Here is a 24,539-nt window from a genome sequence, read left to right as displayed (position 1 = left end):
AGAAGAAGAAAGCTAAATGGGTCTGCTGCTCACCAAAGCCCATGAAAAAATCTCACTGTTGCAGCTTCCCACTGCCCTGAGCATGGGAAAGAGCCTTGACAAATAAGTTATCAATCTCCTTCTGTTTCCAAAATCTCTGTTCTGAGGCTTTCTAGCTTAACTACATAACTAGTTCCAACCAGTTCAGGTGGTTTAACTCTCTGTAGTCCTCTGTCTGTTATCTGCTTTACTGATCACGATTGCTGAACATTCTGTTTCAGTAGCTGAGTATGCTTACACTGCAACAGAAAATTTCAAGTATTCAGCCCACACGAACTTTGTAATTTTTATAGTTGTAAAAACATTTTAATATTTTATAGATAAAATTTTCAAGTTATCAGTATTGGCTGTGCTGTGTAAACAGGAAAACACTGTTTTTTGATAGCTTCCTATCTGAACCATTTTCGTGTTTGCATGTGTGTATGAGTTGATCGTCAGGAAACTTCAAGATTCTGCATGTTTGTTAAAATACCACTTCTGTGACGATGTAAACCATGGTCAGATAGCAAAGGAACTTGGGGCAGATTAAACAAAGCTGTAGAGGACCAAGAGCTGTCTATCTGCCTGCTCTGATGCATACCATGGTTCCCACACTGCATCCACTGTTGCTCTTCTCAGTTGCATGACTGAAACCCAGAGACTATGTTATGGTTTTACATAAGTGAACAATTTTAGGGGAAATAGAGTGAAGCTGAAATAAAAGTGGAAATCTAAATTTCTTAAGGTGAAGAAGTTGCATTTTTTGTAAAGTCTTTTTGTGGTTTCAGAAACGAGCAGAAAGGAAAGATTTTGTTGTTATTTTTATTACTTTCGAAGTATAATATCCTGGTTCATGATCTATCAGTTGTGGTTTGGGACAGCTGCTATCCCTTCATTCATTAATCTATACCTTTCAACTACTAGTTGCTGCTAATGAGATTGCCTTCATTAAGTATACATGTTATACATACATAAGTATGGCAGAATTAGAAATTACTCAAAAACATACAGTTCTGGCAAAACATGGTCATTCTTTCCAATCCTCTTTCCTAACCTGCCGTGTTATTTATCCAATTACTCTTCTCAGCCATTTCAACTCTTTGAATCTGATGGACAAATGAAAGGAATAGTGGCTGAGATTTGAGATGCTGGGCATCTCAACATTCCTCTTACATAATCTAAGTCTCGAAAGAGTCAAGATGAAGTCACTTTCAGTACAAGGAATTTCTGCAAAGCGTTATACATTTCACTTTTCATAATTGTTGAGAGACAATTCCAAGTGATCAGTAAAACTGTCACATGTAAACCAGGAGCTGGGAAGAGAGGCTGTAAAATGGGAAGAACACTATTCGGAGCAATATCTTGGTATACACTATACCACAGAAGAAACTATGGACAGTCTTTCCTAAAACAAGTCCTCAAAATCAGGAATCTATTTTTAGCTACCCAAATACACGGTCAAATATTTAGAATGACCAGCTTCTAACAGATCTACATAGGATGCTGAAGAGCTGTGAAAATCAAGAAAAACACTCATTAACAAAAAGGTTATAATGGGATTTTCCAAAGTTTTCCAGTCACAGAGAAGCACAAATTCCAGTGTACGATTTTTCTCATTCACCTCTATACTTTGAAAATCTTTCCCTAGAATGGGAGCTAAACCAAAAAGTTCCATTTTGAAAAACACTGTCTACTCAACATGAAAAAATAAATTTAAATGTACCAGCTGAGGAAGGGCAAAGTCATGATTCTAATAGCATCTGTAATGTCAGACTCTTGCTTCTCCCTTCAAGGTTTCTTCACATCGAATATAAAGACATGATAGATACTTCAGCCTTCGAAATGAGTTTTTGATAACAAGCAAGTAAGCAAATGACTGACAAGGAAAGAAAAACTTTTGTTAATGCTATAAATATGATTAAGCTTGCTAAAAGAATTATAATATTTCACCGTACACACTAACATAATCATCCTGGGTGTATCTCTGACTGTGGACTGTGATGCTATCTAGTTTTTCAGTGGTTATAACATCAAACATATGACCTTTCTCCTGAGTTTTCTTTAAGTGTGGTTAAGTCTTCAGAAAATAGTTTGGTATATTCTACTGGGTGTGAGTCTTGCAGAGAAAAGAAACATCCAGGAAATGGGAATATTCAAGTATGGTAATATAAATGCTGAAGTCTTGAATTGCCCAAGTAACAATCTGACCACACCTGAAGTTGTCAGGGAATGAGGAATGGTACTGTGCCATCAGAAAGGAGGATCTAAAAGATTTGACACCAAGATGCAGACATCTTCCTCAGATGTTCTGGTTCTCCTTTCCAGTCATGTGGGCAGAGAGCCCAAACCATCAGTCTCACTTGGCTTCTTAAGAGAAGTTCTTTGTAGATGCTACTTCTGTCTAGGACCTGGAGAGAAACAATGGGCACTGCCTGAACCTAGGCAGATGTACATGGAGATATCAATCCTTCTATTTTCTGCTCTACTTGCACTTAGTTTCATACTGAACATTTTCCTCTTTTAATCTCAGTTTGAAACAAATGTGCATTTCAGCAGCTGCTGTCTGTTGTTGTTTTTCCTCTTTGTTCATTCAGCATTCAAACTTTTGACTCCCTCTTTGTTTTTCTTTTCTCTTTCAATTTTTTTCAACTTTTCCCCAGGCCAAGGTGATTCCACGCAGGTCGGCACTGCTGGCACATTCTAGTTGTGAATACAAATGCTTTGAAGCCAAGATGCAGTTGCATCTCACTGAGAAACAGGCTGTAGTGTTTGCCATTGAAAGTGAAACCAGTGGAGGAGGTATACTTGTTTTCATGTTTTGTTTCAAACTCCACCTCAGGCCAAGGTCATTGAAAGGTTGGGCAACCTCCATAGCTCGTAAGCAATCCCTTGTTTATTGCCTTTCAACAGCTTCTCAAAACTTTCATGCGAAGCCTTTGCACAGGTTCATGAAACTAACAAATTTATAACGTCTTTGGCATTTTCCCTTCATCTGGACTTCAAAAGCAAAACTCCTTCCTTTTACCATATGAAGTGAAATCTAAAATACAAATTTTGTTTTTTGTAAGAAACGCAGTGCCACACTTATAAATCCAGACTACAGTAGGTAATGTTAATCTGCTAATCATAGATGCATAGAATTATTAAGGTTGAAAAAGACCTTTAAGATCATGTAGTTCAACGTGCAACCACCATGCCCAATAAAATAAGTCCCTAACTTATACATCTACACTTTCAGTGAAAACCTCCAGGACAGATTCCCACTCTTTCTGAGATGAAACTTTTCCTAACATCCAACCTGAACTTCCCCTGGTGCAACTTTATTAGCTTCCTTCATCCCTTTGGCTTTTATCTGTGGAATGGGATCTATCAGCAAGCAGAAACCCCATGGCTAAATATAAAGTATCCAAAACCAGCCATAGCTGCAGTTGTCATATGCCTAAAGATTGTATTTAGACAAATCCGAGTAATTTTTTTAGTAGTTCAGATTTTCAAACTGAAGGGGGAAAAAAAAAAGAAAAAAAAAAAAAAACAAGGAAAAAAAAACCTAAAAACCATAGGAAATATTTATAAAAAGAAAGAAAATTCAAACATATTTAATTTCAGGACTTCAGGAATCTGGTCAATGTATTTTGCAGAACTAAAACACATTCAAAAATACTTTGTTGTCACTGAAACCATGTGGGTTCTTTTTCTTTCCAACATCGCGTTCAAAAATGGTTGTTGAGCATACTTGGTCTTGACTGAGCAATACGTCTGGCTGTACTTCTTATATTTCTTCAAGACTTAGAGAAAATAATGTAAAGGCGGTCTAATATTTCATTTCTTATGCATTAATTCAGGTTGCTGTGGAAAACAGATGAATTTATTTTTCCTCAGCATTCCCTAGACATACTTAGGAACTTAAGGGCAAATGAAAGAAGCCCAGAAGTATTAGTTTGATTGTTTCTGTTACTGCTGTTGCTGTATTTGTTAAATAGGAGGGAATATATCACCATTTTTAGCCCCTTGCGCAGTTTTGGGGGCTGGTCTCATAATACTTGGAAGCCTGAGTGAAGTGCAAATCAGTCCTTTATGTTTTGCTCCTCTCAGAAATATATATTTTTTATTTTCTTTATTCTTCTTTCAGCATGACAGGACTGCATTGTTAATAAATTTATTAGTGCTCCGGTAGGAAATTCAAAACAATAATTTCAAGCATCAATACCTCAAAGACAAATGAAGTGCAAAGACACTGCAATTTTTTGCTCTTTGCTCCTTTCTTCAGGACGATGTGGAACAGGACTGAATATTTTCAACTCTGCAATGCTCAGTGTAATCTAAATCTCAGTGTAATTTGATGATGGAGGAAGCAAAATGCCTGAGTAACTACATTCAGTTTCGGGACATAATTCTTACCAGAGCTGGTTTCTTATCTAACATATATACATAACCTTTTCCTTTCTCTGAGGCTTTAGGTCTTGTTGTCCATGGTGATGCTGCCTTAAGCAGTAATGACTCCCACATGTTCCCACTCCTGGACGAGCAGAATACCAAGAAAAAATGATCCTGAAGCTAAGGAGAGGTCCCTCAAAGCAGGTCAGAATGAGAAATGTCAAGAAACAACAATAGTAAAAAAGTGTGAATTTCTAGCATAGAAGTCCTCCTCCTCTCTGCTGAAGCTGGTTGGATGATTTCTGCTTCCGAGCACATCTGGGAAAAAAAAGAAAAAAATCTGAATTATATTTAAGTAAATATTTAATGCATCTAGCAAGAGTCTGCTTTATTGCTGACTTCGGCTTTACCAAACTCTTTCCTAACAGCAACAAGAAAATAACAATAACCAAGCGTTTTAGTCAACTTTTCAACCCTCATTTTTTCTAGCTAAATCTAAAAAAACAAAAACAAAAACAAAAACAAAAACAAAAAACAAAAAACAAAAAACAACCTTTGGCAGACTTTTAGAAAGTGCCGAAGCTTTAATGTAAAGAAGTTTACAAGCATGTTAAATTAATGCATAAATGTAAATATTATATTGAAAGAGGATGGACTCAAATAGTTGTCAAAAGTCTGTCATGAATTAGCACCCATGGCTCATAGAAGGGGAAAGATGTTGCGCCATCCTTCTCATCCATTCCCTTGCTGGAAGGCAAGCAGGAACACAAGATCACCTGTAGCAGTCAGTGGAACTGCATGACTGCATGCATTTCAGAACCACAGGACACAGAAAAAATTCCTTCTGCAGTGGGGTTATCATCTGGCCTCAGACTATGGCCAAAAATGTCAGAAGGCTTGGGGTAACTCAGAAACGCTAACAGCGCTGAGACTTAATGAAGAGTGGCACACCACTGGGAAGGACTGGTATGTTTTTGCTATACCATCCAGAGTCTTACCTGTTTAAACAGCTTTTTTCTTTTTTATAGAAAAGAAGATCCTCTCCAGAGGACCTAAGTCTGTTACAACAGAATAAACAAATGCATCCCTCTGCTCAAATTTTTAGCCTAGATTCAGGAAAACATCTTTTTCTTTCTTGTGTAATGCTGAATTAGGAGACAGATGCAGAGTAAATTCATAGCAAGAAAAGGTTAATTCTGTCTTCTTTCTGCCCCTTGAGTATTAACACTTCAGCTATCCTAAAGTTTGGACTCTTCTAAATTTTATTTCCCATCTCCAACACATAAGAGGAAGACACCAAAGTGAGACTGATGGACCTGAATGCTTCTTAGAAATCAAATAACTTTTGAAGCAGAGACTGAGAAGTAAAAGAAAATGTACTTTTGCTTCTGTTTCTTTCTTTATACTGGGGGTTTTTTCTTCTTTTTTTTCTTTTTTTCTCTTCATTGTGGTCCCTCATTTCCCCACCCAGACAAAATGCAGCTGTGATAACATGGAAATCCCCACAGTAGCGCAGCTCTGTTAATAAGTTTGTCTGAGGTTCAGCCAAAATATTATTTCTGAAGAGTCTTTTTCTTTTAGTTTGCTTCAGCTGAAACAGGAAAAAAGAAAAAAAATGATCAAAGTGATAGCCCACTCAATTATAAACAAGACAAATTTAAAGTGAAAAGATGTCATTTCTGGGCAACAATCAGTTTGCCCAGGAAAGCCCTCCTTACCGACATTTCTAGTTGAAAATGCGGTAGAAATTAGCTTAAGGATTTCTAGAGTAATATGATACCAAATATTACTAAGGTGCAGGTGTTCTATATCAAGAAAGGACAGGTCTTCAGGACATGAATTCACTGAGACCCAATCTCTGATTCACATTTGTAGTCAAAAGGCTTAGAGTCAAATTCAGAAAGGTCAGGAGGGAGAGATGAGAAGTTATCTACTCCTAAAGTCCTGCCAGTTAACTGGGACCTCTGAAGGGCCGTAATTATTATGGGGATGTTGTAGGAATGAAGACATTTCCCAGATAACCCTGCAGGCTCCTCTTGATTAGGCCTAGTTAGGCCAAGGTGAGGCCATTTCCAGTGGCTCCATGGCCCTGCATCCAGCTCATGCTCTGCTTTGTACAAGAGGCGGCTGCAGCCCAGCAAATCCCTGCAGTACCTGTAAGTGAGATAGATCATGGAGATCTATCTAGATGATGTTTACCTCCATGTCACCTTGGGTTTAGTGGAGAGAAATGACCATGTTTAGAGGATTACATTTTGTCTTTTGAATGCCTTATCAAAAGGGACCATTTCTTCCCATTAAAATAGAACTAAGGAGCCCAGAAACACCCCCACTGCCCCTCCCCAGCTGAGAAGGACACTGGTCTAGACATGAGGGTTGAGTTTTTGTCATTTTGGTGAGTGGTTTAAATTCTTTGAAAATGAAGTGCAAAATCACTGTGGGTTGTATGTCACACTTTTTATAGTGTCATGACTTCTCAGTTTGCTCGGGCATTGTTACCAACTTTGCCCTCAGTTTCCTTCATGTCTGCGACATAAAGCTTTTTTCGGTACTGCCAGTGCTGAGCTGAAGCTTGCTCTCATGTTTCAGATCTTCTGCTCACTTGTAGCTAGCCACATCAGTCAGCTGAGAGCATGGCCTTGTAATGCATAACAGAGCATGCTGGTGTATACAGCCAGAGAAAGTGTGCAAAGAAAATATTTAACCCCAACTCCATTTTTTTTTTTTCTGCCCTTGCTTTGTCCAAAGTCTAAAAAAATGTGAGATGTACCACTTTTGTTCTCAGAGCAGAATTTTGTAGGGTTAATATTGTAAATCACAACTATTTCTGGTCAACATTGCCTTGTTTGGGCCTTAGAATCATAGAGTCCTTGGAGTTGGAAGGGACCTTTAAAGGTCATCTTCAATGAACAGGAATACGCACATCTAGATCAGGTTGCCCAGAGCCTGGTCCAGCCTTACCCTGAAATTCTCCAGGGATGGGACATAACCAGATCACTGGGCAGCCTGTTCCAGTGCTTTGCTACATCATTGTAAAATACTTTTTCTTTATATCCAGCCTAAATCTATCCTCTTTGAGCTTGAAGCCATTTCCCCTTGTTCTATCACCACAGACCCTGCAAGAGTCTGTCCCCTTCTTTCCTGTAGCTCCCCTTTAGACACTGAAAGGCTGCTATTAGGTCACCTCACAGCCTTTTCTTAAGGTGTTCCATTCCATGGATCATTTCTGTGACCCTCCTCTGGATGCGCTCCAACAGGTCCGTGTCTCTCCTGTACTGAGGTCTCCACACCTGGATGCAGTGCTCCAGGTGAGGCCTCACCAGCACAGAGCAGAAGGGCAGGATCACCTCCCTTGCCCTACTGGCCACAATTCTTTTGATGCAGCCCAGGATACGGTTGGCTTTCTAGGCTGCAAGGGCACATTGCTGGCTTGTATGGTGTGAGTACTTAAAGAAAAAGTAACAGTAATTATAATTAGCATTTCATAGCTGGAAGACTTTTCTCTCTTGTACCTGTGTATCTCCATTGAGAGGAAAGCAGATCTGAGGTCTGAACCACTTTCTCAGGAAAATCAGCAGCAAAACTCTCACCAGATAGAATAGGACTGTGGTCCATGCAACTTGCTCTTGACCCACTGGACTTCGTCAGTGTGTTCAGTGGGCCTGTCCCAAAAGGTCCTTAGTTTTGAAGTGGGAAATGTGTTTCAAAGTAAAAGCTCTGCAAACATCTTCTCTCTGGCTTCCTGCTCTCTGCCACTAGTCATCCTTGCCAGCATGTTTACATTTCCCTTGCCTGTGGTCTCTTTATCAAGCAATGGGTTTGTTCTGCACCTAGTATAAAGTCAGTGAGTGAGGGTTTCACGCACACACGTCCTGCACACATGCAGCATGCTCAGAATGACACGGACAAGTACGGTATTGAGCATTTTCATCTTGTTTCTTCATACCACTTTTGGGGAAAGTGGTTGCACCTCAGCAGATGGTGACGGTGAGTCATTTCATGTTCATTTTTGCACTCTTCTATGATCTTGAAAACCTGAATTAAGAGCTCAAAAATGCAACTGCTGGGTTGAGTATGTTAATACTTTAGCCTCCAGACTCTTTCTTTTAGTGCCAGTACTGGAGGTGTATGCAGAACTGAAGGATTATCTGTATGATTCCCAAATCTCCTGTCCCTGCAATGTTCAAACTTGTATGAAATGAAGGAGATGATAGCTGTGTGCAGAAGCCATGCAAGATCAGACCTGCTAATCATTTCTTACTGCTTCTAGTGTTTATGGGAAAAGTTGAACCTGTGAGTAAGGAGCTGCTTTACTCTTTACTCTAGTCTGGGATCACTCTGAGCTGCCCACAGACAATGCTGAGGTTCTGGCTTCTCTTTCTCTTGGAAGTTTCCTCCACAGAAAATTTCTTAATGCACCTCAAGTGTGGCATAACCTGTTCCACTACAAAATAATAACTTTGTGGTTTGTTTTTTTTTCTTTAAACAGCTGTGGAAGTTGTATCTGGGAATAGTCCCAGTCTCTGTCAGTGTAGCAGCTGGTCCTCAGGGGCTTCTCACAGCCCATCACTAAGAATATTCATCCATTATGTGACAAAGAATTATGAGCTAACTTAACAATTTAAATTCAGATTTATTGCAGGTTTCATCATCTTATTTGGACAAGTGAAAATTGTTAGAAGCATCAAAATCAAAAAGCAAAACATAGAAAACAATGATAAAACCCACTGTCTTTTAATCTGCTATCCCTTTTCTCAAAAGGGATCTCAAAAACTGCGTTCACAGATTCTGTATCAGATCTGTTAAACATTTAGTGGTCTGATACGAACAAACAGCAGTGAGAGAGATCGTTGCATTTTTCTGAAGGACGTGGACTGTCACTCAGTTAGTACTAGCTTTAGGGCACCAGAATTTCATTGTGTGGGAGCAAAAGTGTCTTCTCCTCTGGAAGGAGATGTTTGTGTACCTATTCTCTCTCACTCATTTAATGGAAAGGAATCTCTTGCCTCATTGTCATGTATTGTACAGCATTAATGTGTACGTGATTGTATACATATATTGATATATATTCTCATATAGACATAGATAGGGTAAGCATAGTAAGTTTTTGAGTTAGAGGAAAACAGAGCTACAAATTGCAGCTTCTCATACTTGTTTCTTTTCTGTTTATATTTTCTGTTTATATTTTGTTTATACAATTTGCAGCTTCTTAGAGCCAGATTTTGCAAGAAGCTGCAACAGTGAGAGGTCAATGCCAGTGATTTATAGCTTATGTCACTGACATCCTCAGGGCTTCCCAAAAGCAGAGGGGAGAAGACCTTTCCTTGGTTTCATCACTAGCTTCCAGTAAGCCAAAACTAGTATTTTGCTTAGAATTAAAGAAAAAGATGCTCAGAAAATCCACACAGAGCAATCACCAACTTCTCTTCATGAGTGTCAAAGATCTGGCCAACAAATTAAAGAAAAAGCTTATTTTGGCACTTGCCTTCATCTCCTCCTCTTTGATGAGTGTCAGGCTGCCATGTCAGAAGTGCTTCCTCAGCTTTGTCCCTGGCCTGGAAGAGCAGCCCCAGGCCAACTATAGTGGGGCAGCCATGAACCTGCAGGTGGGCACAGGCAGAGGCAGGGTGCTGTGAGCAGGATAGCCCAGTATCAGTGGCCTTCTTCTCCAGACTTGTACAGTTCATGCAACCCACAGCAAAACTGTTGTGATGAAAAAACAAATCCTTCCTGAATCAAATCAGTCCTAAGTCCAGGTGATGGGCTGTCTGCTGCCATCAGCATTAGAGATTTCACATGGCCCTGTCCATGCAGGTGGCCACTTTGTTGACACAGCAAACTCAGTCACTGAGCCTGCAGGCACTTACCATTGCCTTCAGTTTTACACATTGTGGTTAGTCCTAGTGGCTTCAAAGCATAAAACTGACACACAAGAATAGCCCCCGCTAGCACTCTTGGTAAAGGCTTGTAAGACTCCTGCTGTGATTTGAACATCTCTGCTGGATGTTGGCCAAACCCAAGGGATGACCATTACTGAAAAGATCAGTTTTCTCACATCATAATAACTCTGTAACAAGCCCTGTCTTGATTCCCGTATTGCCAGGCTCAGATATCTGTCTTGTCTGGGCTTCTCAAAGAGAAAAAAGTTACTATCTTGTAAATTTTTAATTGTGCAGTAAGTCCTTAGCAATGTCGTTCGTGTTGGAGTCATTGAAACTGTTTATGCAATGGATACATTTGCATGCTGAGTTTCTGAGGGTTGGGGAAGAGGTATAACTGAGGTGATACACATATGTATCAAAAAGAATCGATCAGTCCTTGGAAAAAAAACATAGGAAAAGCATTTCAAATGTCATACTTCATTCATAATCTTTAATTATTATATATTCGATGATTAAGACATTATTTCAACAAAGAAGGAAACACATTATCTGTTATGTGCATGTTCAGTGTGAAAAAGACAAGGTTAGTTTTCCTTGTGCTCAGCACTGAAGACTCTCTGTGCTGTTTAAATGTTACATGGCAGCTGGAGCAATGTAATTTACAGTCAGACCAACAGAGGTTTGCAGATAGCTTAAAAAATCATTCTGATATGCTACTTTTTAACATGTTTATCTATTTTGTGTGTTGATATCAAGTATAGTGTGTGTGATTTTTATATTCAGAAAATACCCAGCAGCACTGTCTGTGATGTTAAGGTAGGATCTGTCACTCTAACTTACAAATGTCAATGTTGAGGTAGCTGCGTATATAAATAAGCTTTTCTGCTGGATCTTTGTAGCTGAAATCTTAGAGGTGTGTGAGTGAGTTTGAGAGTATCTACCTAAAAAGTGGGGCTTTTTAATTTTTTTTTTTTCATTTTATGTAGATTCATTTCAGTTCTTTTTTTTTTTATTATTCCTTTAATTTTGAATATTGGTATATATATATATATATATATATATATATATATATATATGTGCTCACTCTTACCCTCATCACTCTTACCCTCATACATGTAATTATATCTAGCATCCACTTTTGTAGCTACACGTCTGCCCAGACATCTCAGAGCTCTGTCTGACAAAACTTTTTCAACATTAAACTGCTGCAGGGCTTGTTCAGGAGGTGCACAAACCTTTGTGTCTCTCTTAAACATGATAGCCAACAGGGTAGCACCCTACCTGCACTGTCTAAGATGCACAGAGTATTTCCTCAAACCTGCAGTGCTGGTGGAAGATGTCCCACGTCTTCATCTTTCATCTTTTTTTCACTAACTCCCCATGGGACAGGTGACACCAGACCTGCAGTGAGAAAGGAAGACCTGGAACAGCTTCTTAGCACCAGCTGCTTCCAGTGGCAAACAGTCACTCTTAGCTTGGGGGATAGATCAGAGAAGCATCAGATGCACTCATCCCCCCTGCTAACCAATGCAGGTGCTAGTGATAGCAGCCCACTGCTCAGCCCTGCACTGCTTTTGCCTATTGTTCTGCATTCCTGAATGATTTCTAAATTACTTCCCTTACTCAAAACTCGTATCAAGATGCATTTCTGATGTGAGGCCATCAGGAAGCACTGGCTGTTAGGAACCCTGGGAGTGACACTCTACTTTTAATGCAATCGAGAAAACTGTCCTCTGCTTTCTCTCTGCTATTAAACTGTTTTGGATCCTCAGGTGTGCTTCCAGTCTGGACAAAGTCTGCTTCTCTCCATCAGGATTGGCTTGGGATCATGGGTATCACCAGCGGGACTATGAATCACGATGTCCAAGTGGCTGCTCATCCCTCAGTGATCTGAGCCCACTGGGCAACAGCAGGGATGACTGATATTTTCTCTGGGAGGGATTTTCCACTGGAAATATTTCCATGGGAATTTCCCCATAGTGTAAATACAAATATGTGAATCACTGATATCCCTGGAGAAGTCCAAGTCTGAAGGAGAAGTCCAGCATGGAACAAGCACTTTGGAGGAGTGGGAAGGAGAGGACCAAGAACTGGGAATAGTCCCTGGAAATGGGAATATATTTGAACATCATCACAGCCACGCTGAGCCCCTGGTGGAAGGGATAGGAGCATTCCCACCTTGAGGATCTGCTCAAGGGCTTGTAATAACTTCTTCATTGTCTGCTTGGCTACCGTGTGTGACATTTAATGAAATCAAGTTAAACTGGCAGTTCTGCCAGGGAGAAGTCCTCTCAGAAACATCAGCTTTTGTTTCACTGACATCATATATGCCAAGTGTAGGACACGAGACATATGTTCTTAGTCAAATCAAGATTATTTTATGAGTCATCAAAGCAAATTTGCAGGAAAACAGATGTTCTGGCTGAATTTCTGACGTTCCCCTCGTCAGTCCATTGGTGACAATGTGACATTTCAGAAGACTAAAAACTTTCATATAATTCCCCATGATTTTCAGGAACCTGGGGACTGAGCACAGGCAATGCAGAGCCAAGAAGAGGCTGCTGGGGGCTGCTGGGATGCCTGGTGCAGGCAAAGTGCTAGCGGTTGTGTGCCCCCCCTGCTGGGGGCTGTTGCTTCAATGCTATGAGTGTCTGATCTACTCCCAGGTTGTTCTGCACTGTACAATTTCTGTACAAATAACTGCTGTTAAAACTAGCCTGTACTTATAAGCAGGTACTAGCTTTGAACATCAGCCCCAGACAATTTTGGCAGCAGCTGTACAGTAAATATTCCCCAGTGTGTATTTCTGTGCTGTTTATTTCTGAAAATGTTTTGGTCCTTGACATGGCCATCTGCTTCACCATAGGCACTGTGAATGTGTATGACTCCCCTTTGTGTGTCTGAGGATAGCAGCATTTTGTGCTTCCTAATAAAAAACGTGTTTGAGATAGTTCTGAGATGATTTTCAAGTTGAGACAGTCCCAATTTTTCTTGGTATGAAGATCGTCCATAACTTTTACAGTGAGAGTGCCCCATGCCTGGGGAAATTAAGTGGTAGAGTGCAGTGGTAGAGTGGACAAGATATGTTCTCTTTTCTCATATGAAGAAGAGATTTGCAGAGATTCACAGAGATTCCAAAGACAATATTACTATACCTCTTAGCTCATAAGTAACAGAATAGCACAGACATAGGTTACACCAAACTGTCTATGATGCAGTGTTGTTTGACAGTTTATGGACTGATCAAGCTTTCTTTGCTTCTTACAAAACAGATGGGCTGATCCTCCTCCTTTACCACGTAAAGAAGCAACCTTCTTTACAATGAAGCTGTAAATTGAGTACACACTGGTTTGCTTCAGTAACATCCTATTAATCTCTCTCTAGGAACCTTTGGAGATGATGAACCTGATAATTTTGACATTGACTGTTTCAGCCAGCTGGAATTTAAGGATTCCTACAGCAGCCTGACCTGCAATATTACAGAGCTGCCTCCTCACAACACTAACTATACCCTGATTGTGTGGTAAGTGCTTGCAGTCCATCTTTTGGTAAACTTCTGGGAAGTTGAAATACCAGTGAGTCACACTGCCAGATACTGGGGAACAGGAGCAGAAAAGCCGAACTGAATTCTATTTGAGTGCTTTACCAAATTCAAATACTATATTTAGTGAAGAAGAGCTCGCTGAAACAGAATCTAACCCCAGCGAGAAAAAAAAGTTGACTGGAAGGATCTGTAAAGGGCATTACGACACCTCCAGTACTCCTCCTCTTGCACCTGTTACTCTGAAACATTTGTTATTTCTGGTGAAGCAGAGCTTAAACCGAACCCATTTTTCTTTTATACTAAATTATATTTAAAGTAAAAATAAAAAAAAAAAAAGAGAGCAAATTCTGGTTTTCCACTGGAAATACCACTACCTATGTCAAGACACAAATCAAAGTTAAGCGCCTCTCTTTGCACACACTGACATGCTGAATGGCCATAATGAAACAAGCACACAAAAACAGGAGAGTAACCAAACACATCAGTCATTTCCACTTGCAGCTGAGGCCGTCAAGTTCTTGATCTGTATTTTTTAACTGACACATCTAGATGAAGAAGTTCAGATTTTGTTTCTGTAACATACTGCTTTCTCTCTGCCTGATTCTCCCGGATCATAAAGTACTATGGCTGCGAGAAAAAGTGGATTTTCCTTCACTTTTGCACCTTACAATTCTAACCACAACTTCCACCCTCCCCCAAGCCCCCTTCCCAAACCTGTTTTAATAGAATTTTTCTACTGCCATGCATTTTACTCTGGATTTTGGCTGCAGTTTTATATCAGTCCACAAGCACAAGAGGCGCATAGATGGAAGAACAAGTGGACATATTTCCACTTCTGAAACAATACCATGAGACCTTCATGGACTGACTGACTACTGACCCTGTATATAATGCCATTTCATTCAACAGGAAGTTCCTCATTACTGTCATGGAATACCCATACTTATCACTTCATATTTTAAAATGGCAGCAGTAAGATCGGTTTTAAAGATACACTGACACAAGCATCTCCAATGTAATAATTATTGTTTTGAACCAGTGTTCTCTTGGAGAACTCCAGGCTCTTACTGTGACTCATATCACTTGGTTGTTATGCCCAAATATCATGAGGAAAAGCGTTAATAGTCTTTCAGTCTCCTTATCTGCATGTTGTTTTTTCTTGATTAATATGGTATCTCACTTCATCTGAAATTGGCAACAAGAAGTTGTTCCTTACAATTTTACAGTAAGACTGAGAAGAAACTAATACTGTATTGCTTTGGCCAACAGTACCAAGGAAGACAGCAGCTACCCGTGTTTCAACATGGAGAAACTGGAAGATGTTTATTTTTTGCAGTTCACAGATATACTCTCAAATAAAGACATTTGTGTGGAATACGAGATAAAGAGAAAGGCCTGCAGGAGTCTGATTGTAACTGACATTGGTAAGACAGTGAACATTTTGGACATTATTAATGTATGGTCATTAGTGGAAGGAAATAAGATTGTCCAGGGTAAAACTTAAAGGTCAGGGAAAGGGATGAGGTCTGGATCTGGGTGCCGATAGAGTGTGATGCTTCAAAGTCTAACACGACTAACACCCATCCAAAACATGCATCTAAATTCTGGCTTTTAATAGCCCAGAACTGGATGTAGGTTAAACTATGCAGCTGGTCAAAGCAATTAATCCTGTGCCTGAATGAATTACTAAGCAGGGACATTTTGTTCATCTCTTACTAGGACTTGCACAGTATCAGGGCTTAACAGTTCAGTTCTAAAATGAGCTCTTCCACTATTAGAAGTCCCACACAGTGACCACGGAGTTGAAAGATCTTATTTTTTCAAGCTCTGCATTTTGGTGGAGCCTGTGGTGCTGAAAGGGCACAAAGACCCCAAGAATGATCACGTTGAAACCACATCTGGGACATTTTTAAGCACAGGAACTGCTTTCCAAGAACAAATGTGACACACTACATTCTTAGGTTCTGCTTGACACAACCTTGCTTCATCTGGTCAACACTAAGTCCCTTTTGGGACCAAAGTATAATGCTGAGCTGACCCAAACACAAAGATCACCCAGCTCAGGGCAACCCTCACTCTAAACTTACATAGTCATCCTACATGGGTTTTCACTTGGAAATGACTCCGTTATATCTTGGTTTGTTATTATTTGCAGTCAAGCCTGAGGTACCATTTGACATAAACATAACATACCAAAAGGAGGCAAATGAATATGTCATTCATTATAGTACACCACACTCACGGAAGAAATACTTAAAGGACAAATTAATACACCAGATAGCCTACCGGCAGGAAGAAAGCACTTGGAAGGTAATTATATATTGTTAAGATTACCTAATTTCTGAAATTAAACATTGCCATACAAATATCAGTATCATGCAAAAACTCTCAGTTTTCCAGCTGGCAGCATGGAAATGAACAATATTTGGTATTTGGAAATTCTTCTAGTCAAAGCAAGTCACAGCTGACAGTGTTCTTGTCTGTTTGGTACTTCTCTGGGCTACAGAGATTTCATTCATTTGTACTTAGTCTTTGGCATGGAAACGGAAGGCATAATATCGTGTCGAAACAGAACCATCAGTTCATTACCAACAGTGTAATAGTAATGATGTTTGCTTTGGTGGTTCTGCTCTTATCTTCTATGCCTATTAGAAAGTAATTGTTGCTTTTTTTTTTGTTTGTTTTGTTTTGTTTTGTTTTGTTTTGGGTTTTTTTTGTTGTTGTTGTTGTTTGTTTGTTTTAATGTGTTTAGACCATAGAATCGCCATACCTTCAAATAAAGTTACTGGGAAAAAACCTCAAAGCAGATGCATTGTATGAGGTGAAAGTACGTTCTCAGCCCAATGGAGATTACTTTAAGGGCACGTGGAGCGAGTGGAGCACTTCGAAGAGCTTCAGGACCACAGGAGAACACTCCACAGAGAACTGTACGGGCAAAAACTACTTTGGTCCAAGACAGCTAGGGGGTTCTCAGGCCATAGACTAGTTTTCCCTAGCAGCAGCAGTAAAGAATGTATGGGTAAGGGTGAATTAGTGGCCATAGTAGTTCCAGCCTTTGGAGGTACCTAGATATAGTGTGGGCTGAGAATCACATCAATGCTGCCACAAGGACACAGCAAGTAGCAGCAGAGAACATGGTGCTTCATTGCAGCTGGGAACCAGCCTGAAGCTCAGCTAAGGCTGGAGCCATGACTACCCAAAATCTCCCCACCTATGTGGAGTCAGTGAAACACACCATTGCTCCAGACAAGTGGTAAGAAGGCACAGTGCTGTGCATTCATCCCCAATAGATTGTCTTAGGTGGCACTGCAGTTAGAGTGTCTAGCAGAGGGGCATGTATATGCACTGACAGATGTTCTGTGTTTGCCTTTAGATAGCAGCTTGTTCGTTATCATACTCTCCATCCCAGGCTTCATTCTGTCAGTTGTCATGATTGTCCTGATTCTAACATTTTGGGAAAGCAGGTAATGTAATCTAATTCTTTTAATATGAGAAAGTCGCAAGCCAGTCCTGTTCAGACAGCTCTATTGCTTTGCCTGTTGCACTTGTGAACTATTCTCTTCCCATTTCTGAGCCTCTGTATCATGCCAAAGGCAAAGAGTATTGAGGGAAACATGAGAGACAGTACTGGCAGGCAATAGATGGCCTATTACACCTCTGCTGCTTTAGTCCTGGGCTTGAAATACTGAGACCCTTGCAGATCTGAAGCCATCATGAGACATTTACGTAGTCAGTGTCTCACTGGAGGCACATTTGACTCAAGAGCTTCAAGCAAGATGCAGAAAAGAAAGCAAACTGTGGGTTTGAGTAAAGTCCTGAGAGGTATGGAAACTGCATAGTGGGGAGGTTGCCTCTTTTTCTTTCACAGTCTGAGTCAGCAGGATGCTGCTTTTGGAAGTGGTGGGGCACTGCTCCCTGTATCAAGAGCTTGATGTCAGCTGCAAACCCAGATTGGTCCCCATCCAATTGTGTGGCAAAACCACACAAAACTGATGACTTTTTTGTATATACCTACTACCAACAGTAGATAAGTACCAGTTAGTAGACAAATTTAAGAAAATAAACACATACATGGATAATCTGGTAGGACTGGAATCAGAAGTGAAAAAGTCCCAAATTCAACACAGGAGATGAGCATCCTGCAAGGTGGAGGCCCAGGGCTGCATGGTGGCTCTCAGCCTCTGCCCACAGCAGCTCTGCTAATGTCTTCAGGGAATTCTGCATACAGGCCACTCAAACGGGGGCAATATTTGATCCTTGCTAACTACTGAGTTACATGTTGGGATTGCCTTCCCATGTGCCCATGTAGCATCAGTCAGTGCATGTCAAGAATACTTTTGATAATTACACATTTTAGACACCTGAATTGTCTGCCAGGGCATACTCTCTGGTGTTGTTTAATTTACTAGCACAAATATAGCTTGAGATTTCTAGCTCTTGCTATTCAGTGATACTGAGTGTTATATTTTTGTACATTTGGACACATACACAATTACACATGCGAAGAGAAAGATAGATTTGTATGTATCTATGATATTATAATGTTGCTGAGATAATGCTGATTTATTTTGCTATACTTACATCACTGCAATCTTGATTTTCAGGCAGGGAAAATACCTGCCTGTATGTCGCCTGGATGCATCATGGTTAAGGATTTCCACAGCAGCATAGCATCAGAACTTTGCTAGAAGTAAGAAGAGGGGACGAAGCTAGAAGAAGTGGGACAAAGCAATACTGCAGATTCCGGAAGCACAGGAAAATGTCTATGGGTTAGGAAAACATGCAATTCTTTGGCTAATATAGAGGCAAATTTCTGCAAACTTGCACTTTAACCACAGCCTCTTTTTTTTTTCACTTACAGAAAATGGTTTCATCGTGAAAAACCCAATTAGCGCAGATAGATGCAAATGAGGTCTTTGCCAGCACTATTCGCTGCTTTCCCAGTACTTGATGAAATGTCTTACTTTAACTGAGATGGTCTGTGCACTCAAAAGAATAGTGACTTTTAGGTGACCTTTATATCTCTTGTCTTTGCTCTTTTTCTGGAACTTCTCTCTGTCATTATTCTGGGTAATGCAAGCCACTGCTAAGGCTTTGTGAGAACTAGTACAAGAAACACAATGTGAACATCTGATATCTCAATGTGTCTCATTTTTGCTGCTGTTGAACCCCATTACATCTACTGTTGCACTTTCAGGATCAAGCCTGTTGTGTGGCCAAACCTTCCTGATCATAAAATAACACTGGAGCGACTGTGTAAGAAGCCAAAAAATGTATGTATTGCCACTGTCTTTTTCACTTGATTATAGACTACTGGGAATAAAATTAATACTTGTGACAGAAGGAACATATCTTTGCTGCACAAACCAATCCGTCAGAAATGACTTCTACATCTCACTCAAGAGAGCTAATATTTGCACAGGCAGATATTTGTGAAAGGTATATATATAACAGACATTTCAACCAAAGCCTGAGTTTCGGACTGTGCAAAATAACTATAGAGGGCTAGAGAACTCAATATGTGAAGAAAAGTTGAAGCAATTGGGTTTGTTTGTGGGAAAGAGAATGTTGGAGAGCGTACTGATACCTAAGTGGTAGGAAGTGGTGAGATACCCTCTTCACAAGGATGCGTGGTGACAGGATAAAAAGTAACAGGCCAGCACTGCTTCAGGGAACACTTCATCTGGATATAAGAGAAGGACCTTTTGCTATGAGAACAATTAAATCTAGCAGACTGCACAGAGAAGCAGTAGAATATCCCTTACTAGAAACATTTGAGTCTTGGCTTGACAGGGACCTGAAAAACCCAGTTTAAGGTCCTCTTCTGGCAGAAGGTTGAACTGGGTGCATCCCTGTGGTCCTCTCCCACTGGGACATTTTAGTGCTTTTATGAAACTATGGTCACAGAGCTGGATGGGAGACCCTTTGCCAACTTTGGGCAGTATCCAACTACCCTTACATGGCCAATAGCATTGCTCATAGATCATAAATCACAGAGTACATATAAAAACCTGATGGGTAAATGATAGAAACAGTAACAATTAGGATTAATTGATTGCCTATTATGTTTAGTATTATTTTTTCACTAACGAACTCATCTGCTCTGTCCTGTCAACACTCCTGCTGGTGATTTACTAGCAATTTCTTAATTTTCAGACTCTCACATCTCTTGTGCTCCCTAGTGCAGGGATTCCTAATGTATTTCAAGAAATGGTAACATTTAATTTATCACATTGCTAAACTGGGAAGATAAAATTGAAAGGAACAACCAGGTTCAGCACCCTCATTTATATGAAATAGCTGGTGTGCAATGAATAAGTGGCTTCAAAAACTCTTTGAAACACCACATTGTGCAGAGCATTCCAGTGATGCTACCTGCAAAAGATCACAGAATAGATTCAGATTAATGTATAAAGTATTATTAAGCAGTGTTGCAGTTAATTCTCTGCTAACTACCTTTTAACCTGCTCAGGGTTATATTCAGAACTAAAGAAATAACAAATGCCTTTCTAAAATTACATGAACTCTTGATACATCTTTTCTGTTGCACAGATGGCCAATGTTAACTGACCATGCTGTTCCTTTTGCCATGCAGAATTTTGATATAAGCTTTAACCCAGAGAGTTTTGGTTATGTTTTTATCCATGAAGTGGATGGAATTCAAGCAAAAGCTGAACAGGAGAATTTTCTGCAGCCACCACCTACTTCAGAGACAGATATCCCACCAAAGTTTAGGAGTGGATCGGACCTGAAGCAAAGCCCTGCAAGAACTGACAAAACCAGCCTGAACCTGTCTGTGAATTATGGAGGAATCTGGTCTGCTGAGGCTCTTCATGGATTCCTTGGTAGCAACCAGTCTTCAGACACTGCTGACATCTGCAGCTCTGGCACGTACGAGGTGTGCCACAGCAGTGGGGTGCCTCTGTGTGATGATGGCTTTCACCTTCCTTCTGCTGCTCCCTTAGATCCTCCAGGACAACCTGGACCAGAGCCCCAGAATGTCAATGTGATGCCACCTAACAGTGAATTGAAGTCACCACGTGATGAAGAAGCCTATGTCACCATGTCTAGCTTTTACAAAAATCAGTAGGCCTTACAGATACCACAAAACACTGCCTTTTCCCTAGAGCAAGCAGGATACTGAAGCTCTCTATTTTGTTCTCCTGCACTCTGTCTCATCTAGTTCCCACCTCCACCACACCCTGCTCACAGTGCAATGCTGTACAAAGAAGTGTGGGTTCTTCTGCTTTTCAGCAAGTGACCTTCTGCCCTCTGCATCCCAGCAGCAATATCCACTGCAGCAGAAATGAAATTTAATTTAATCTGATTTTAATCTTCAGATCTGATCAATCCAGAGCAATGACGCTGCACTCCTAGGCAAGGATAACAGCAGGTCTAAGAGAGGTGAAGCCTTCTGTTAAGTTCTTATTAATGCCTAAACAAGAAAAATGGCAAGAAGTTCAAGTGAAACTGAATTTGATCTTCACTAGACCAAGAGTAACTCCTCTGCAGTTGGTGGAAGTCCAAAAGTTTGTGAAGCTTGTGGACAGTAAATGACAGTAAGTGAGAGTTGCTATCAAGCATTAGTCACCTGAGGATTCAGAAGATCAGTCTCTGCAAAGGCAGATGACTGAGTCCACAGGAAAAAGCACATGGAATCACTTTTGGAAGATGTTTTCTCAGACTGATTTTTTTGAAAGATGAAAACAGCACAAAACCCAATATGCCACTGTCTTTTGCTATTGGTATATACATACCCCAGAACTAAATTCAGGATCCATACATATTTCTGCTACAGTCATATGTTTAAGACCCTCAGTATCTCATGTCATCTATTTGCAATTTTTAGCTAAGAAAACAAAACAAAACAAAACAAAAAAGTCAATGAAAAGCAAAGTCCTACTTCTCCCTGTAACTGAACTGGGGCTACAAAATGCATGTTGCTTTCTTTTTCTGCAGCTCTTGTGCAAGCAGTAGTGCATCATGCAATTACTTTCCAGGACAGAAGGGATGTGCAGGTAATGTTTGTTCACTATAATAATTACCAGTGACTCTGTCTCCATATGAATACTTTCAATTGGGCCAGGTACTTTTGTTATGTGACTTCTGGTCTAGGAATATGGCTGGAGCATCATGAATTTCACCACTGATCCAAAGACCCATATTTCAAAAAAAGCAGTTTTTAAATAGCCTGGAGGTAATGAAGTTTTAATGTTATGACCCAGGAAGTCACCCTGTCCCTTCCCATTTGTCTTTCTGGACTCTGTGCCCATTTCTGAGGGACTCCCCAAGTGCTGCCACTGAGAGGACTGAGCCACTCCACTGTCCCTGTGGGACGCTGCACACTGTGGAGCACACGCTTGGAGACAAAGCTGCTACAGCCACGTGGCTGCATGATGGCCCAGCAGTGTGGCCATGGGAAATCCAAGCCACCTTGCTGTGCTCTGGGATCAAGGTTCACCAGACTGTGAAGTGCCAGCTCCTCTAGCTGCTTGAAATATCCTTCATTGACATGTCTATGTTCCTGGAGTAAAAGGGCAAAAAGAGTCCTCCCTCATCTTCACAGCTACTCAGATGTTTTCTGACTGCTAACTGAGAAGCTGTTATATCTGATACAGTCTGCTGGAGAAAGCCAGTGCTCCCAGGACTGCTGTCTGCCACCCCCAGGTCTCTGCATGCACAATGGCCTGGGGTTTGGCTCATGAGAGTTCAGTGACGTTTGCAGAATTTTTCATCATTGTCACCAATTTACAGACTGATTAATACAGTAAAACAAGGCGGAAACCTGGACATTCATTTGATTTATAATGCTTGTTTTTATTAAAACAAATAGCTGCTGGTTATGCTCACACTGTGCAGACTTGCACAGTACAACTGTAATGTGGAGAGAATGTGCTGGAAAGATATCCTGTTCCAGTAGCACAGTGACAAACAGAGGGGATAAATGAATAAGCAAAAGCGTATCATAAAAATCCAGTACAGTACGTGCTGTACTTGTTCTGAACTCACACGTACATTTTTAATGAATAAGATGTCCATTACCCATATCTATTTGCACTATTTACACAGTAAGTTACCCACACGTGACAGTCTTCCTGTTTATCCAGAAAGGTACACTGCTTTTTAATACAGGAAGAGCTCTAGCGACTTGGTGTATATTTGCTTTAACTGCTCTGGAATTGTTACGTTTTTCCTATGTAGTAGTAATATTTTTTGCATAGCTGCTAATGTTTGAATATTCATTCTGTTCCTTATGTCTTATTTTATTTAATTAGATAACTCGTAATCTTGGATTTATAACATCCTTACTGTATTAAAAGGACATTGCTATTTGCATGACCTATTCATCTTGTTTTCATATCTTGCTCTATCAGCACTGAAAGTAGGACAACTCCACAGGTTCTGTCCTGCTTCAGCCAGGAACAATCCCAAATAATTCTGGACAGCTCAGGAGTGTCTAAGTGTGGAAGTGGTGCTTTATGGCTGCAGATCCTCTGCCAGGGGCTCACAGCTGCTCTGGGAGCTAGAAGCCTTGACCAGCCCCCTGTGTGCGGCCACAAGTCCTCAACAAGAGCAAACACCCTCAGGCTTGTGGTGGAGTGTTTTTGTACATTAAGGCAGACTCTCATCTAGGTTGAATCCTCAGAGATGCTTCAGTAACACAGCTGAATGCTGATGAATATGCAGCCAATAAATACGAACCAGTCTTTTGTCAGCACATTCTTTCCACAGTAGCTTTTCCTCATAAAGGTTACAAGTTAATTCATGTCATATACATGGGTTACTTTATTCCAAGCATGCATCTGGGTGGAAGATGAAGTATTTTCAGGAAAGAGCGCAGCCAAATTGGGGGAGGTTTAGGGTTAGCAGTAAGGTTTGCATAGGAACCTGTCTCTCGGAAACAGCAATGAATGAATCACATCAATAGAATCACAGAATCACAAAATGGCATAGGCTGGAGGGGATGTTAAAGCCTACCTATTTCCAACCCCTCTGCAAGCAGGGCTGCCCTCCACCAGCTCAGCCTGCCCAGGGCCCTTGAAATCTCTTGAAAAATCAGTCACTGGCTATTGTGCTGGTGCTGGGTCGTGATAATTCAGCAGTTCCATTTTCAGCATTGCTGAACATCACATGCTATTTGATATTCACTGAGGTAAATACAATATACAGAAATTAAATTGCTCAGTAACTTGCAGAGCTTTTCTAGCAGGAAAAGAAAAAGAAGAAGAAGAAAAAAAGGAGGAATACAAATAGGTACTAAAACAAGATGCACCGCTCATACTCCTGGTCTACAGACAGCTTGTAGACCTCAGTGCATACATGAAAGTCAGTTCTGAGGGATTTCCTTACTCTACACAACAGCATTTCCCCCATTGCTGTTCCCAGCTCCATGTCAACACCTGCGTGCCATCCGGCTCCGCTTTCACATCCTGTGCCCCCTTCTCTCTAGCACAGCCTTTCTCACCCACGCCTTCTACATCCTGCACTTGAACTCAGCTGCACATACTGTCTGCAGAGAGTCAGGCTGCCCTGCACTGTGTGCCGGGGGCTGACAGCTGCTGTGTGTTGAGGCACTGGGCTCCCCAACTCCCAGCTCTTCCTGTTCTGATGGTTTGTCTGCCCTCATTTCTATCCTCATCTCTCCTCAGCTTCTTTGCATAATGCAAAGATCCTCTACGAGCACAAAAATTACCACCCCTGAAGTAAAATGTCTTTTGTCA

The 24,539-nt window shown here is 40.7% G+C and overlaps 1 protein-coding gene across 2 annotated transcripts; it reads left to right on the top strand.

Moving 5' to 3' along the window:
• Positions 1-8,149: 8,149 nt before the first annotated feature.
• IL7R (interleukin 7 receptor) lies at positions 8,150-23,161 on the top strand. 2 transcript variants are annotated; one of them, XM_085529450.1, is made up of 8 exons: positions 8,150-8,379; positions 13,659-13,797; positions 15,045-15,242; positions 15,974-16,128; positions 16,571-16,745; positions 17,192-17,282; positions 19,016-19,091; positions 20,414-23,161. In XM_085529450.1, the coding sequence occupies exons 3-8, from the start codon at positions 15,122-15,124 to the stop codon at positions 20,906-20,908; spliced, it is 1,113 nt and encodes a 370-aa protein (XP_085385576.1). In that variant the 5' UTR covers positions 8,150-8,379; positions 13,659-13,797; positions 15,045-15,121; the 3' UTR covers positions 20,909-23,161. The 2 variants fall into 2 exon arrangements, with proteins under 2 accessions (XP_085385576.1, XP_015704000.2); XM_015848514.3 differs by having other exon boundaries at positions 8,155-8,379; positions 15,088-15,242.
• Positions 23,162-24,539: the final 1,378 nt, after the last annotated feature.

Source organism: Coturnix japonica, chromosome Z, assembly GCF_054131305.1.
Source record: "Coturnix japonica strain WE chromosome Z, WE-NBRP24, whole genome shotgun sequence".
Taxonomy (NCBI): domain Eukaryota; kingdom Metazoa; phylum Chordata; class Aves; order Galliformes; family Phasianidae; genus Coturnix; species Coturnix japonica.
This window is presented reverse-complemented; position numbering and strand designations above follow the sequence as displayed.

What these genes read in the sequence shown, in the direction of transcription:
- IL7R (XM_015848514.3), top strand. Translation starts at nt 8,280, where the DNA reads ATGCTCAGAATGACACGGACAAGTACGGTATTGAGCATTTTCATCTTG. An exon ending in CACCTCAGCAGATGGTGACG is followed by an intron (nt 8,380 to 13,658) that starts GTGAGTCATTTC and finishes ATCTCTCTCTAG; the next exon opens with GAACCTTTGGAGATGATGAA. An exon ending in AGGAAGAAAGCACTTGGAAG is followed by an intron (nt 16,129 to 16,570) that starts GTAATTATATAT and finishes TAATGTGTTTAG; the next exon opens with ACCATAGAATCGCCATACCT.